General features: G+C 35.4%; 2 protein-coding genes and 1 pseudogene across 2 annotated transcripts; 2 read left to right on the top strand and 1 right to left on the bottom strand.

Annotated features, from left to right (window-relative positions):
- Positions 1 to 250: 250 nt before the first annotated feature.
- On the top strand, positions 251 to 1,198 carry LOC118712783 (olfactory receptor 5B2-like). The gene has a single exon (XM_036426896.1). It carries the CDS (start codon positions 254 to 256, stop codon positions 1,196 to 1,198), a length of 945 nt encoding a protein of 314 aa, XP_036282789.1. The 5' UTR covers positions 251 to 253.
- A 7,525-nt stretch (positions 1,199 to 8,723) lies between these two features.
- LOC118712781 (olfactory receptor 5B3-like) lies at positions 8,724 to 9,674 on the top strand. Its single transcript, XM_036426894.1, has one exon. It carries the CDS (start codon positions 8,724 to 8,726, stop codon positions 9,672 to 9,674), a length of 951 nt encoding a protein of 316 aa, XP_036282787.1.
- An 823-nt stretch (positions 9,675 to 10,497) lies between these two features.
- On the bottom strand, positions 10,498 to 10,621 carry LOC118713876 (annotated as a pseudogene).
- Positions 10,622 to 17,655: the final 7,034 nt, after the last annotated feature.

Below are 17,655 nucleotides of genomic sequence, written 5' to 3'. Positions count from 1 at the left end.
GTTAGTGATATAATTATACAATATCATATAACTACTAGAGTCCTTTTTAATGGTAAATAAAAGTAATACTACTCCTTGTATACACATTCATATGTAAAGCTCTTAACATTAGATCAAGATCATTTTAAAGTACAAATTATTAATGAAATAATGCACATGGTATTTATACATTTTAATTTCACTTCAATTTTTATCACTTTTTTCCTTTATTTCTCACTGCTACAGGACATCCCATGATTCCCAGATAGCATTGATGGAGAATAGAACAAAAGTGACACACTTCATCCTCCTTGGACTAACCAATGCCCCAGAACTACAGGTCCCCCTCTTTATCATGTTCACTATCATTTATCTCATCAATGTGGTTGGGAACCTGGGAATGATCGCATTGATTCTCTTGGACTCTCGTCTCAACACCCCCATGTACTTTTTCCTCAGTAACCTGTCTCTGGTGGACTTTGCATATTCCTCAGCTGTCACTCCCAAAGTCATGGCTGGGTTACTTATAGGCAACAAGGTCATCTCTTACAATGCATGCGCTGCTCAGATGTTCATTTTTGTAGCCTTTGCCACTGTGGAAAATTACCTCTTAGCATCAATGGCCTATGACCGCTACGCAGCAGTGTGCAAACCCCTACATTACACCACCACCATGACGACAGGTGTGTGTGCACACCTGGCTGTAGGCTCCTACATCTGTGGTTTCCTGAATGCCTCCCTCCATGTTGGGGACATATTCAGCCTTTTCTTTTGTAAGTCTAATATGGTCCATCACTTTTTCTGTGATGTTCCAGCTGTCATGTCTCTCTCTTGCTCAGATACACACAGGAGTGAAGTGTTCCTTGTTTTTATGTCAAGCTTTAATGTCTTTTTTGCTCTTCTGATTATACTGATTTCCTACCTGTTCATATTTATAACCATCTTGAAGATGCACTCCACTCAAGGGCACCAGAAGGCTTTGTCTACCTGTGCTTCTCACCTCACTACAGTTTCCATCTTCTATGGAACTGTCATCTTTATGTATTTACAGCCCAGCTCCAATCATTCCATGGACTCAGACAAGGTGGCCTCTGTGTTCTATTCCATGGTCATTCCAATGTTGAACCCTCTGGTCTACAGCCTGAGGAACAAAGAGGTCAAGAGTGCATTCAAAAAAGTGGTTGAGAAGACAAATTTTTCTATAGGATTGGGATTTTAACCTTGCAGTATGCATAATGACATTATTTAGGTTCTCTCAGACTTTTATTTCCCATCCAATAAACTTAAGCCCAACACTTTATTTAAATTCCTGAGATTATATCCTTTTCTTTTCAACAATTTTTTGCCTAGTAAAAAGAAAACATATTCAGAAGTACAATACCTGAATGAGGATGGCTAAGGGAAAGCATTAGCAACTTTGGGACCTGCTTGTCAAATGTTATTAATGATATTTGATTTAATAACTTGCCCCACTTACATTTTCTCTACCATCTGCTAATGCAAACTTACATGTTAAAAGGGGCAAAAACAAGCTAATGAACAAAGGCATGTGAAAGAAAAGAGCCACATGCTAACCTGACAAGCTCAGGGGAGGCCTGCGTGGCAGTCTTGCAAACCCAGAGACCTAAGATAACCACAAAAGATGGTTTGAAAATTAAATATCTAACAGGTTATAGTAGGTAGTCATGTCCCAGATATTTTCCCAGACAAAGATCAACTTTGGTTTTTTTACTGAGCCCATTTGCCTTTTTGCCTCTAAGATAACATATCTGTGAGATGTCTGGGTAACTTGTAACTTCCCTTTTTCCAGAGCCCCTGAGGAACAACCAAATGTGGTGGGCGCCAGGACAGATGCCTCAAATTCCTTCTTTATCATGTTAATTGTTCCTGCACTCACCTGAGTATACATCCATCATTTTACTTTTTATCCAATCCCAGGAGTTTCCCACCGCTTTGCTTTCTCCCGCCTCCTTACTCCATCACCAATGAATTTCATGTAACTCACCTATGTCCCTCCTTTGATTTCAGTGTATAAATAGAGAAATGTAACCCGCCATTCTTCGGAGCATTATCTCAATCCATTGAGGTTTTGCTTCCTGGCAATTGTCGACAGTTTTGGCTCAAATAAACTCATTAAAAAATTCTTTACAGGTTTCAATGGTTTTTTTTCGTTAACAGGCACATGTATGTGTCCCATGTGGACATTCACACTGGGATGGGAAATTTGTAAGAGATAAGTGCTAGTTTTTAATTAAAATAATTTAAGCAGTTAATTGATATATTAAAATAGAGCTATGTCCTATCATAAATATTTATTTTATTGAATAACTGTTCTAAGATCCTGAATAAAAGGAAAAATTCATGTATTTTTAAGTAAAAGTATGTACTCTGGCACAATTTATTGAGAAATACATAAATATCACATCTTAAATGAACTACCATTTCTGCCTTGACTGAGTCATTTTGTGGAATCATGTTCACATTACAATTGTCAGAAAGATAAAACAATCACCCAAATTTCACAGTTTACCTTAGGGTTCCCTCTTTGTCTTGTACATGCTATGGGTTTTGATAAATGTGTAATGAATTGAATGCATTATTATATTAAACAGAGTATTTTTACTGTTCTATCTAGTCATTCCTAGCTCCCCAAACTCCTGCTATCTACTCATCTTTTTATTGTCTCAATAGTTTTTCCTTTACCAGATGTCATATAGTTGGAATCACATGGTATGTAGCCTTTTCAGATTGATTTCTTTCGTATAGTAATATACATTTAAAGTTCCTCTCTGTCTTTTTATGGCTTGATAGTTCATTTCCTTTTAGTATTGAATAAATTGTACAGTTTATCCATTAATCTAATGAAGAGCATCTTGGTTGCCTCTTGTTTGGGCAATTATAATATGAATAAAGATGCTTTAAACATTCTTGTTCAGGTTTTTGTGTGGAACGTAAGTTTTCAACTCATTTGGGTAAATACCAGGGAGGACAATTGCTGAATTGTATGGCAAGAGTACAAAAGTTCCTGGTGCTACACATCCTAACCAGCATGTGTTCTGGATTTTGGACATTTTAATATGCATATAGTGGAATCCCATTGTTGTTTCAATTTGCATTTCCCTCTGGATGTATGTATGATGTGGACCATCTTTTAAAATGTTTATTTGCCATTTGTTATCTTCTTTTGTGAGGTGTCTGTTAAAGCCTTTACCCAGAAAGACTTGTATGCAAGCATATTAACATATCCAATGGACACAGGCACTGAGTCAGTGGGGGCTTGCCTGGGTGGGAATAGCTGGGGGGAAGAGAGGATCATTTGGGGAAAAAGAAGACAAATGTAAAACTTTGGACAATAAAAATAAGAAAGAATAAAAGAAAAAAGTCTTTGGCCTGTTTTATAATGAAGTTGTTTGGATTTTTTATTAAGTTTGTTGTTTTTTTGTCTGATTTTACTTTTATCATTTTATTTATTAATGTTGAAAATACTGCACATGTCCCCCCTTTTCCTCCATTGACTCCTTCTAACCTGCTCCCCACTTACCTCCAGGCCTTCACCACCCTATTGCCTGTGTCCATGGGTTAAGTTCTTTGCTGGATCTCTTCTCACACACACCTTCCCTTTGAATTTTTAAGAGTTCTTTTTGTATTTGGGATGACTATTTATTATAAGGTATGTCATTTTGCAAGTATTTCTCTAAGTTTGTGTGTTTTTCTACTCTCTTGACATTGTTTTTCACAGAAAATTTGTTATAGTTATGAAATCCAGATTATTGTTGTTGTTTTTTCATGAATCATGCCTTTAGGGTTGTATCTACAAAGTCATCATTATATCTAAGGTCATCTAGGGTTTTTTCCCTCTTATTTACTATCATTTTTTAAATTTTCCATTTATATTTATGATACCATTTGAGTAAATTTTTTTATGAAGGGTATGAGGTTTGTATCTACTTTTTTCTTCTTTCATGTGGATGTCCAGTGGTTCCAGCACCATTTATTAAAAAGAATTTTCTCTATTTTATTGTCTTTGCTCTTTGCCAAAGATCAGTTGGTCACATATTTACAAATTTATTTCTGTTCTATTCCATTGATCTATTTGTGTGTTCTCTCACCAATACCAGACTGTCTTTATTATGTAGCTTTATAGTAAGTCCTGAAGTTTAGTAGTGTCAGTCTAACATTTCATTTTGGGTCTTTATTATGACTTCTATCTCTTTGCTTACATTTTCCATCTGTTCTTGTATGCTGTCTACTTTATCCATTAGAACCCCTAGCATATAAATGGTAGTTATTTAAATTCCTGGTCTGGATAATTCTAATCACAATGATTCCTTTCCCCTCCCTCTACCAGCAGCCCAATGGGATTCTTCTATAGTATCTACTTTGAAAACCTGATTGAGTTCCTGGATGTGAATCTTACAAATTGTAGAAAATCTTTTGTCACTATATCTTTAGTTCTGAGTTGTCCACCCTGAGCCTCCAAAAATTTGTCAATATAGTTTAGGTTCCTATCCTAATGCTGGTTCACTTGCCATTTTCTGTTCATGCCATTTTCTCCTCTGGTAAGCTGTGACTCCCTGTATTCACCTGCCTGTCTCTCTAATGTTGGGGTCGGTGTTTTGCCCTGTCTACTCAACTTTCTTACAAATCCCTGGAAGAACACTTATAAAAAGCATTTCTTCAAATGCTCTTCATGAATTAATGAGATGAGCATGTGTTGTATCTGTCATTCTATTAAAGTGATTTATTAGTGTGACAGCAATATGAAGAATGGGAAGACCCAGCCTTCATCTCCCCACAGATAGACCAACTTAGCAATAATATTTGGACCAAAATTTCTTTATGGGAGATCTGAAATACAGTTAAGAAGTTGCAGTACCTAAGATAAAGTACTGAAAAATAGCTACATTGAAACTGAGGAAAAGAACAATTTTATTTTATCCATGTCAGTTCCTTCTTCCATCAGGTACAGCCTAGCTCTGAGGAGACAGAGAGAGAGGGGTGGGGGTGGATATGGAGTGCTAAATCAAACTTTCCTGACCAAAAATCTGTAAAAGATATGGTTTATTAGGCTGTTACTGAAAAGAAAGGAATACTGGTCTTAGAGCATAGAGTCTGAACCTCCAACAGCATGATTAGGTAGAAAATAAAACATATCCGCCGGAACTGGTTTGGCTCAGTGGATAGAACGTCAGTCTGCGGATTGGAAGGTCCTGGGTTCGATTTCCGTGAAGGGCATGTACATTGGTTGCAGGCACAAACCCAGTGGGGGCTGTGCAGGAGGCAGCTGGTCGATGTTTCTAGCCCTCTCCCTTCCTCTCTGTAAAAAATCAATAAAATATTTTTTTAAAAAAAAAGAAAAGAAAAAGAAAATACAACATATCCCATGTCCTGGAGTCTTACAATTATTTTATACATCAAGAAGGGTTGAGAAAGATATAAGTCATCTGAATGATTTACATTAGCTACATTGGGGAAGGAGAACAAGAGGGGTGCCAGGTTGTGAGAGGGCACAGGTCGGGCTGAGGGGACCCTCTCCCAGTGCCCAAATTGTGTGCACCAGCCATCTAGTTAATTATAAATTGACAAAAATAACAAGAAAAGACAAGTAATAGGAAAACAAGTATGTACAATGAAAATAATCAGCATGTCTACACAGGCAGTTTAATTTCATCTTTCCCAGGAAAGTGGGATGAGCATCTGCAGATGATCTCTCAGTAAAAATTCCCAGAGAGCTCCACATCTCAATAATAATCTCCAAATCCCAGGAAATATGACTCATTGTGACGTCATTTTAGTTTCACCAGATCATATGCTACATCCATCTGGTGATCATTTATTCACCTGAATATGAATACCTGTTAGTATATAGAGGCCTTATTCTAGGATTTGCTATGAGCCTGCAAACACAGTCAGGGAAAACACCCTAAGATAAAAATTACATAGAATGCCTTTCAATGAGAACCTCTGATTGAGAAGTTATACAGGTTTTCCCTTATTTGTCATTTACAGACCAAGTTCTGTAAATTATGAGATAAGGTAATGTTATATTAATTACATTTATTTTACAAGAAGTAGGTAAGTGACTTCTCTAAGGGCATAGAAAGAATGCACAGCATTATCTCTGCTTTAGTGACTTTGGAACCTGATGACCACTACCTGAGACCACTCCTCTAATATTCTGCAGCTGATATTCTAATTGACCTCCCCATTCTCTCCAGGAGACAGGTAAGCATCTATATGCTGTGAATATTTTTAGTGAGAAATGTAATTCATGCAAAAGCAGTGGGACAGCTATACTTCCTCTGAGTTATTTGAAAGCCAAAACAGATATGTTCAATATTTTTTTTAAATACTAAGATGAGATTGGGCTATAAATGTCAGAAATGGGAGTTTACTGAGACTTATGAAACATCTGTCTGCCTCCCTAAATATATGAACAAAAATAATAATATAGGTGATAATGTGATTGTAGTAGTAATATCAAGTAGTAATATCATCTTGTTCACCAAATGTTGACCCTCTCATTAGATGTAACACACACACACACACACACACACACACACACACACATAATCATATACTTTACAATGTAAACTATAATTGAAAAAATGAAATTTAAAAAAGTAAAATGAGGGGAAAAAAAACCTAACAAATACACTAGAAAAGCAAAAGCATGGAATGATTTATAAACTATAAGTGTGTCTAATCTGAACTAACAAATTCCAAATTACATTTTAAACTTGTCACTGTAATCTCATGCTTCTCATTAATAGTTCATCTACATAGGTTACAAACAATGACCCTTTCTTTTAAAATGTGCTTTATGAACAAATATGCTTATAAAACCTGGTATCTCAAATTGTTACACAAATTGAAAGGGCTTTAGCATTTATCCTACCCCCCAATCCTAGCAAAAATCCACAGCAGTTTCTACCAAATGAAAAGTGTTTTAATACCAGCTATGTCATTTGTAACTTTGCTAATTTTGAAGTACAATTAAAAGATGATTAAGATCTGAGACCGGTTTGGCTCAATGAATAGAGCATAGGCCTGCAGACTGAAAGGTCCCAGGTTTGATTCTGGTCAAGGGCATGTACCTTGGTTGCGGGCACACTCCCAGTGCGGGGTGTGCCAGAGGCAGCTGATCGATGACTCTCTCTCATCAGTGTTTCTAACTATCTCTCTCTCTCTCTTCCTCTCTGTAAAAAAATCTATAAAATATATTTTAAATATAAAGAAAAAGAAAAGATGATTAAGTACTTTTCCCTTGATAGCTAGAACTCAAGAAAAGTTCTCTTTGTTCTCAAATATTTACGGTAATCATCTTTTCAGTCATTTCCAATCTAGCTTTTAAGCATAGATTTTTGATTAGGTAAAAAAGTGGATTACATACCTCACACAAGGATTTCTCCTATGAGCAGTGTAATTTTAGAGCATTACATAACTTCCCACATCTTCAATTTTCTTGATGGTAAAATAGGAATAATAATACTACCTATTTTACACACACACAAGCATACACACACACACATATACACACACACACGCATAGTCTTATTCCTTGTAGAATGTACTATATGGTAAAATTGGTCATGTGTGTTAAAGTTGGAAAATGTGATGAAATAGGCTTGGGAAATAAATTTTTTTAAGTTTTAGGAGAAAGATATGGGGGTAGAAAACAGTAAAGGAGGTAAAATACGTGGTAGTGGAAGGAGACTTGACTTTGGGTGGTGAATACACAATACATACACAGATGATGTATTATGGAATTATACACTTAAACTTATATAATTTTATTAACCAATGTCACCCCAATAAATTGAATAAAAAATTTTAAAAGTGAAGCGGATTTTTTAAATGTTTTAGGAGAAAGATGTGAGTAGTTAGCAGAAGATGGATACCTTTCAAATGAAGTAAAAAGATTTAAAATACTGTTCCTACAGAGAACAGATTCAAATAAAATATTTTACAACATAGCACTTGCCACAAAAATAGATCTATAAGCTTAAGACATACCATAAACAAGCAACTTTCAACACTGATCTCTGTGGTTCTGTTATGAGATGGCAGTAATGAGAGAAACAATGAATTTAAGAAAAAATGACTGTCTCAAGCTAAAGTATGGATTTCAAAAAAGAATTAAGCAAAATGATGGCGCACATATAATTGCCAGGGCAGCCAATACTATGGGTGAGGAAAAGAACTGGAGGAACTGGAGACACAAAAAATCTCAGTGGCCCTAGTGTGAGAAAAGGCAAATTGAAGATGAAGGCTTTAAAACTTTAAAACCCTTGCACAAAGACCTGAAGCCACCAGAGTATAAATCTGTGCACTGGGCCTCTAGTAAACATATAATGTTCTCAGAGAATATAATGAATATACTTTTCAAGTGTCTGGAGCAGTTTTTGGCAGGAGAGAAAGGATGCATGTGCTTTTGCTAGGCTTGGGGAAAGTGAATTGGCAGATATATTCACTCTGAAGAAGCCATTCATCAAGTTATTTGGTTTTCTATATCTCAATTTACAAACTTATAAACATTGAAATTAGGGAGATTTTCCATAAAGATCCTTAAGATTGAACATAACATAAATCTGTACACAATGAATGCACTAAGTTTTATTGTCAAGCCGATTTTTGTCTGGGTAATCTTAAAATACAAGTTATTGCTATAATGAAATAATGCATATTGTATGGACCCTCATTTGTTGTTCTTATAGCCACCGAGCATTTTGTGATTCTCTGCAATGATGGACAATGAGACAGAAGTGACTGAGTTCATCCTCCTCGGTCTAACCAATGACCCAGAACTGCAGGTCCCCCTCTTTATCATGTTCACTCTCATCTACCTCATCACACTGACTGGAAATTTGGGGATTATGGTGCTGATTCTCTTGGACTCTCGTCTCCACACTCCTATGTACTTTTTCCTCAGTAACCTATCTCTGGTGGATTTGTGTTACTCTTCAACTGTCACTCCTACAGTCATGACTGGGTTCCTTGTAGGAGGCAAGGTCATCTCTTACAATGCATGTGCTACTCAAATGTTCTTTTTTGTAGCCTTTGCCACGGTGGAAAATTACCTCTTGTCCTCAATGGCCTATGACCGCTATGTAGCAGTGTGCAAACCCCTACATTACACCACCACCATGACAACAGGTGTGTGCAGGCATATGGCCATAGGCTCCTATACATTTGGTTTCCTGAATGCCTCCATTCATACTAGGGACACCTTTAGTCTCTCTTTCTGTGAGTCCAATGTGGTCCATCACTTTTTCTGTGATGTTCCAGCAGTCATGGCTCTCTCTTGCTCTGACAGACATATTAGTGAGCAAATTCTTATTTTTGTGGCAAGCTTCAACATCCTCTCTGCTCTCCTGATTATCTTGATTTCCTACCTGTTAATATTTGTCACCATCCTAAAGATGCCCTCATCTTCAAAGTATCAGAAGGCTCTGTCCACCTGTGCCTCTCATCTCACTGTAGTTGCCATCTTCTATGGAACTATTATCTTTATGTACTTAAAACCCAGCTTCAGTCATTCCCTGGACACAGACAAGGTGGCCTCTGTGTTCTATACTATGGTCATCCCCATGCTGAACCCTCTGGTCTACAGCCTGAGAAACAAGGAGGTCAAGAGTGCACTCAAGAAGATTGTTTCAAAGGCAGAATTTATTTCCTTTAGGATTATGATTTGAACATTGTGCAATGTTCAATAACCTAGTTTCATTAAGACCACAGTAAGATCAAGGTCCCAAAGTAATATCCTTACCTATTCAAAAGTCTCTTGTCCAAAGAAAAAAGAAAAAGAAACATCATGTCCAGAAATGTACCTGAACATTGAAAGCTAAGATGTCATGGGGCCTGCTTGTCAAAGGCCTTATTAAGGATATTGGCTTATTCACTTACTCTACAGGCATTTTGCTTTTACTACATCAATGCAAATACACCTAAAATAGGGCTTCAAAGGAAACTATGAACAAAGTGCATGCATGCAGCCCAGAAGGATACCTCATCTTGCAGTATAAATCAACAATATTTTACATTTTGCTTTTGGGAATGCTTTGTAATTTTTATCACTGATATTTCACGTCTAATTTGTTTGATTTAAATGATCTTTTGTTACTACCCCATTCTGTTACTCTACTTCATTTACACTGATTTTTTCCCTATTTTTCACAAACTGACAATTCTAAACATGTTCCTTCCTCAGGTCATTTGTACTTGCTATTTCCTGTGTAGAGTGTTTCCTTACTCCATTAAGGATGGTGCTTAAATATGCCTCTGTTATTGATTTCTTTCCTGACCACCTTTATAAAATAGTCATTTTTTATTTCCATGTACAATGTCTTTTCACTGTTATTTTTCATAGTCCCTATGAATCATCACCTATTAAAGAATTATTTTTTCACTTTATTATTTATCTTCCAAACTAGAATTTAGACTCTATGAAAACAATAGCTTTATCTGTTCTAATTATAACACAATCCACAGTGCCTAAATGACTATTTCATAGTAAATTCTCAATACATTTCTGTTAAATGAATGACTAAAATAATTAAGCTTTGAATCCAACTGTATCAATATATTTAAGCTATTTATGATTATACTACACTTGATCTTAGCCAAAAGGCTGAGAAGCGATCTCTATTTATGATTATAGTGTGTCACTCCCATATCATTAACTTTCTAGATAGATGCATAGTGCATTTCAAGAAGCACAGCTAATATGCTGCTTTGCTGAAAAAGTGTTATGTCAATTCTCATTCATTATGTGCATGTCAATATTTATACACTAACATTTTCTGGATCCCATGAGCAAATGAATCATCTGCAACAATTTTATAATTTTACTTAGAAGTGATGTCTCATTAAGTGGCAAGTAAAACATCTAACAAATACTATTTAGTAAATCACAAAAAGGTATTGAATATGAGATTATTTAAAGGTTTAGTATCTGATTATATTTGAAATACTTCATACATATGAAATATAATGAACTGCAATGATTCTAAATACCTATAGAAAATATAAACATGATGATATGTATCAATAATAAAAATACAGCATATTCAATATGCTAGTACAGGGCCTAAACTTATGCTTTTAATTTTGATCCAAGAGAGCTTTGAACTATACAAAGTCTAGACACATAAATTTATGCCCTTGTCTAATTTGTTATCTCTATAGAATGAGAGGCTTCAATATTGCAATACCTGTTAAGACTGTGCTTGGATATGCTAATATTCTCATGCTTGTAGTTTTGGATGTCCCAAATATTCACTTTTTTCTTTATGGTGATATTTCTCCTCCTGGAACCATTTCTAATTATTATTATCTTAAATAATTATTTAACTTTATAATTATTTTAGAGTTACAGAAAAAAATTAAAACTGTTCAGATGTTCAATGTAACCCTGCAGCAGTCTGAACAATAGCCTGCAAAAAGATCTCCCTAATTTCTGGAACCTTCTAAGGTTACTTTATATGGCCTAAAAAGACCTTATAAGTGAGTAAAGTGAGAATTTAGCTTGGGGTTATCTGTGTGTACCATAAGATACTCATATGTTACTTATGAGAGGGAGTCATGGAGATTTGACCATAGATAAATGATAAAAGGGAATAGGCAATCTGGCAGGTGCTGTGACCACAAACCATGGAATGCCAGAAGCCACCAGAAGATGCACAGCTTTTCCAGCCAATTGATTGTTGTTCAGGGAAACTGACTTTGGACTTCTGGATGGAGAGGAGGATGGGGTCTGGGTGGAGGGGGTCAAATAAAGGGGGGTTATGGGACAACTGTAATAATGTCAACAATAAAAATAAAATACAACTTTAAAAAAAAAGAATAAAATGTGTTAAGTTTATAGGTTTGTGGTAATTTGTTATCACAGTCATAAAAAACTAATACAATTCTTGCCTAATTTCCCCTACTGGGGTACATTTGTATAGCTAAGAAACCAAGATTGACACAATACTATTTTCTAAACTTCAGATTTTATTTTAATTTCATTAGTTTTCCCACTGATAACATTTTCTCTTCTTGCATTTAATGGCTGTGTCTCTTTAATCTCTTCTGGTCTGTGAAAAGCTCTGTCTTTTCCTGTTTTTTATTACTTTGACAGTGTTGAGAATACTAGTCAGGTATTTCACAGAATGTCCTCCAATTGTGATTTTCTAACATTTGCTCATGCTGAGACTTGAGTTATAGTTTTTAGAGACTCATATGAACTGTTTTTCCCTTCACATCATATCAGCAAGATTGGTCTCTTTTTTCCTCAATTATTTATTTACTCAGTTATCTATATAATAAAAGCCTAAGCAGCCATTATGGCAGAACAACCCATCACTATGACGCACACTGACCACCAGGGGGCAGTCACTCAATGAAGCTGCTCCCTGGTGGTCAGTGCGCACCCACAGGGGAGCACCACTCAGCCAGAAGCTGGGCTCGTGGCTGGTGAGTGCAGCAGCAGTAGCAGGAGCGTCTCCCACCTCTGTGGTAAGAATGGCATTTAAAAGCCCAGGTTTGAATCCTGATTATGCTCATTGATACTGAAGTTTTATTTCTAGACACTCTAACCCACGCAAGTAGGAAGTATCTGTCTATGTAGTCTGTATAAATTTGTAATTTATGGTTATTCTCCATCTATCCACCATATCTATAGTAAGTTAAACATAAGTGTATACTGATGTCCCTGACTCTAATCCAGCAATTTTCAACTGGCATGATGTAAGAATATTTAAAACATGCAATACCTGACTATTTAATCAGGGGCACTAACCTCTTTTCCCTTAGATTGTAAAAAAAACAAACAAACAAAAAACAAAAAAACAAAAAAACAGGCAATACAACAATATTTATCCGATGTGAACGATCAAAATTATACCTATTTTTTTTGTCAGATTGACTATATATATATATGTGTATATATATACATATATACACATATATATATATATTTGGTGTGTCACAGAATTTTAGTAATTAGCTTATGTATGCCATGAAATGAAAAAAGTTGAAAATTGCTGCTCTATTTCATCCCAACTTTCCCCTTTTCTTTCTTTTTTTCTTCTTTTCCTTCTCTCTCTCTCTCTCTCTCTCTCTCTCTCTCTCTCTCTCTCTCTCTCTCTCTCTCTCTCTCTCTCCTTATTTCCTTCTTCCTTCCTTCCTTCTTAGCCTCTTCCCTTCCTTCCTTTCTAATACATCTTTATTGTTGAAACTATTACATACGTCCCTTTTCCCTCCCATTCCTTCTCCTACCTCCTTCCCCATACTGCCTTCACCATCCACTGTCTGTGTCCCTGGGTTATGTATATACGCATGAGTTCATTGCTTGATCTCCTCCCCCTTCCACCCTCCTGTCTTCCCAGTCTGTTAAATGTTTCTGTCTCTGGATCTATTGTTGTCCGTAACTTCCTTCTTTGACAGTGAGAAACTTGGTTCTCAACAAGTCTCATTCATTAACATATTGGTGTGACTCACAAGTAAACCGGTTCCATAATTGTTAATCTATACCCCCTTGAGAATCAACTTTAGTTACTAAAGTACAATATTCTGTATGGTTTATTTTATTTTTAGCTTTGTTAAACATATTGTTTTCCAACATTATTTAGATCAGCTAATTTTTCCCCTATATTCCTTCAGTGAGGTTAACTCATACCTTTGTAATACAGTTAGATTTTTTTAACAGTCTGTGTTCACTCCTGTAATTCTCCCATGCTAATTCTTTTTAATTTGTATGTATTAAATATCATGCTTTGCTGTGTATAGTTCTATTGGTTTTAACAAATGCAGTGTCATGTGTTCACCAGCCCAGCACTATGGCAAATATAGACAACCACTCCCTACTCCCCAAACCTTTGAAAATCATTGAGTTTTTTCTCATCCCTATTACAAAATGGAATCAACAATAAGAACCCTTTAGGTCTTTTATTTTAAAATCTACTTTAGGTTCATTCATAAATCATTATTTATTCTATTTTATCACTAAACAGGGTTCCAGTTTAATGATATTCTACAGCTTGTTTAACCATTCACTTTTGGAAGTGCATAGTTGCTTCCACTTTGGCAATTCTTAATCTTAATAAAACTTTTAAAAACATTTGTGTAGAGATTTATGGGAAAACATGATTTCACTTTACATTTAACATTTAGTTCTTTCTTTTGTATATGTACTGACAATTGTTGCAGCAAAATTTGTTGAAAAAAATATTTTCTCCATTCACTTGCCATTACATCTTTCACAAAAGTTATTTGGTTATATATCTATGTCATTTCTGTATGCTAAAAACTGTTCCATTTATTTATGGGTCTATATGTTCCCAGTGCTATCCTGTCTTCATTACTCTATGTTATAGTAAGTCATGAAATAAAATAACTTTAATGCCCATACTTTGTTCTCCTTTTTTATAATTATCTTTCCTTACTTACTAGTTTTGGCATTACTTATAAATTTATAATCAGCATGTCAATGCTTATTCCCAAAAAAGCCTTACTTGGGTTTCAATTGTTATCACATGGAGTCTGCAAAGCAGTCAACTTTGTCTCCCATCAATGAATATGATATATATTTATACTTATTTATTTAAAACTTTATTCATAAGTATTCTATATTTTTATGACTTTTAAAACAAATATCTTAAATATGGTCAAAGCAGTAAACAAAATGTTGGACATAAAAACTAAAGGAAATCAGACAAATTATCAAAAATAGAGAATATTAATAGAGAGACAAAAATTATAAGTAACTAGATAGAATTTTGGAGCAAAAACCAAGAAGAGATGAGGTAGATATCAGAAAGGCTCAGACTGCCTGATTTTAAAATATTAGTATTTTTTTACTTTTTAAAAAAGCTTGATATTCATATTCATGATATTCATATCAGAACAGGATATCAATATGTGAAGTAGATGGAAAAGGTGTTATTTTTTTCTTATGAATTAAGAAAATCAAGGCTGTAAAAAAGAAGAAAATTTTACCTTTTCCAACCTGGAAAGTATTGTGATATGTGAAATAAGCTAGTCAGAAAAAGAAAGATACCATATTATTTTACTTATATGTGAAATCTAATGAACAAAATAAACAAACAAACAAAAAGAAGTAAAAAATATTGAGACATGGCAAGTCTATTCACAGCTAGTTTTCAATAAAATTAAGACCAGAATTGATCTTTTGTTTTGTAGTGCATCACTAACCCTACCTGATACTTCTGAATTCCTTCTTCAAAAACACACATTTGTGTTTCTTTATCTCTAGGAATACAAAAAGGAAATTTTGGATAAAGCATTAAATACTTCTTAAGTATCAGAAGATTATAAAAATTAACTATTTTTAAAAAAGTGTAATCAGATGCAGATGATTATTTGTTTGGACCCAATATGGAAATTCAAAGGTGGAAGAAATGTCATGCTCTCTGGGATGTTTTGGTATCTTCTGAAAAACTTCAAGATCATTTAATAACACTTTATCAATATTTGATTATAATACTTATCACTATTTGAATAATTATTTGTAGATCTTTCTCTCTCTAACCACATAATAATTAAGGACTCATGTTATTTACTTTTTGATGATGGTAATACATATTGCCTGGTACATAAGTGAAATTAAATACACTTAGTTTATGTGAGTAAATTATATTAAAGAAATTCAGGCTATGCCTTAAGAGTTAGAGGCAGATAAACATTTTCAGTTGTGAACAGATATACATTTTTAATTATAAAGTGATAAATTTTTCTAATATTCAGCATATATATAGATACAGCTAGAAAAGAAAGAAGAAAAGGAGGGGAACCATTGCTGAATAATTTCCTTTATTTGGCACATATTAGAATGTTTTCATTGTGTTTAAAATTAATCTTTACAGCTTTGTGGAGTATATTAGAATTATATGAACTGATTTTGCATATCATTAAACAGATTCAAGGAGAAGCAGTACTCTTCTTAAAACCACATCCCTCTAAGCTGCTGATCAGTTATATTTTGCTATACATCTGAGGCTCAATCAGAATTGTACCACCTGAAAGATGAGAAAACTGGGTATTTTTGTCCTTTTTATTTTTTACACTTAAGGATAGCTGCTTCTAGTTAAATTAAATGGTCCACACAAAGGCTAAGTATAGTCTTACAGTAAAATTAGTCTTTTTTTTTTTTTTTTTGTGTGTGTGTGTGTGTGTGTGTGTGTGTGGCGTGAGGTAAGTCAAATTCATTGCTTCCATGTGAATGTTAAACTGATTAAGTGCTATTTATTTTAAAAATATATATTTTATTGATTTTTTACAGAGAGGAAGAGAGAGGGATAGAGAGTTAGAAACATCGACAAGAGAGAATCATCGTTCAGCTGCCTCTTGTACACCTCCTACTGGGGATGTGCCCACAACCCAGGTACATGCCCTTGACCGGAATCGAACCTGCAACCCCTCAGTCTGTAGGTCGATGCTCTATCCACTCAGCCAAACTGGTTTCAGCAGTAAAATGAGTCTTTAACCTAAGAGTTGCAGATTCTTTTATTTTTCCATAATAAGCATTGACTTTATAGAAACAATGAGCACCAAGGAGATGTGGGTAAAGCACCATCAGCATTAGCTACAGGATGGTAATTTGAAGGAGAAAAGAAAACCATCTTCCTACAAATTTGAATCTAACTTTTAAATAGACTCATCAGAATCAAGGCAGAATTTAATCTCCATTTCTCTGACATGTGTAACATTTTCAGTTCTTTGTAAACACAGGAAGAAAAAATCATGGATGTTATTTATCAACTAGAGGCCTAGTGCATGAAATTCATGCACTTGGTGGGGGGTTTACATCAGCCCAGCCTACACCCTCTCCAATCCGAGACTGCTGGCTCCTAACTACTCACCTGCCTGCCTGCCTGATTGTCCCATCACTTTGGCCTGATAGCCTGATCACCACCAAACTGCTCCTCTCCTGACCTGATTGACACCTAACTGCTTCCCTGCCTCCCCAGTCGCCCCCAGTTGCTCTCCCCTGCTGGCCTGATCTCGCCCCCAACTGCCCTCCCATGCAAGCTATCTTGTGACAATGTGAGGGTGGCCATCTTATGATGACATGGGGGTGGCCAACTTGTGATGATATGAGGGCATGAGGGTCAATTTGCATATTACCTCTTTATTATATAGGAAATTTTGTTTTATTTTGTTTGAGTTCTATATTAAAGGAGTTTTTGTTGTTATTGTTGTTGACATTGTTAAGAGTGTCTTCCATCCTCCCCCTTTACCCACCTCCAACTGAGCCTCTACCCCACCTCCACCTCTGGCCATCACCATACTATTTCTTAAAATTTCTAGTAGCCAAACATGTAGTTATAACATCTAAAAGAATGGGAAGAAGAAAACATAATAAAAATGTGTCAGGCCGGGACCAATTTGGCTCAATGGATAGAGCGTCGGCTTGGGGACCTAAAGGTCCCGGGTTCGATTCCGGTCAAGGGCATGTATCTTGGTTGCGGGCATGTACCTTGGTTGCAGGCATATCCCCAGTGGGGGGTGTGCAAGAGGCAGCTGATCGATGACTCTCTCATCGGTGTTTCTAACTCTCTATCTCTCTCCCTTCATCTCTGTACAAAATCAATAAAATATATTAAAAAAATGTGTCAGATAACAAATGAAATTAATTTTTAGAAATATATTTTGAATATTGCCCTAACTGGTTTG

The sequence above is a fragment of the Pipistrellus kuhlii genome, unplaced genomic scaffold, assembly GCF_014108245.1.
Source record: "Pipistrellus kuhlii isolate mPipKuh1 unplaced genomic scaffold, mPipKuh1.p scaffold_m20_p_9, whole genome shotgun sequence".
Classification (NCBI taxonomy): domain Eukaryota; kingdom Metazoa; phylum Chordata; class Mammalia; order Chiroptera; family Vespertilionidae; genus Pipistrellus; species Pipistrellus kuhlii.
This window is presented reverse-complemented; position numbering and strand designations above follow the sequence as displayed.

Bases quoted from the DNA above. Each gene is read 5' to 3' on its own strand.
- LOC118712783 (XM_036426896.1), top strand. From the start codon at position 254: ATGGAGAATAGAACAAAAGTGACACACTTCATCCTCCTTGGACTAACC.
- LOC118712781 (XM_036426894.1), top strand. From the start codon at position 8,724: ATGATGGACAATGAGACAGAAGTGACTGAGTTCATCCTCCTCGGTCTA.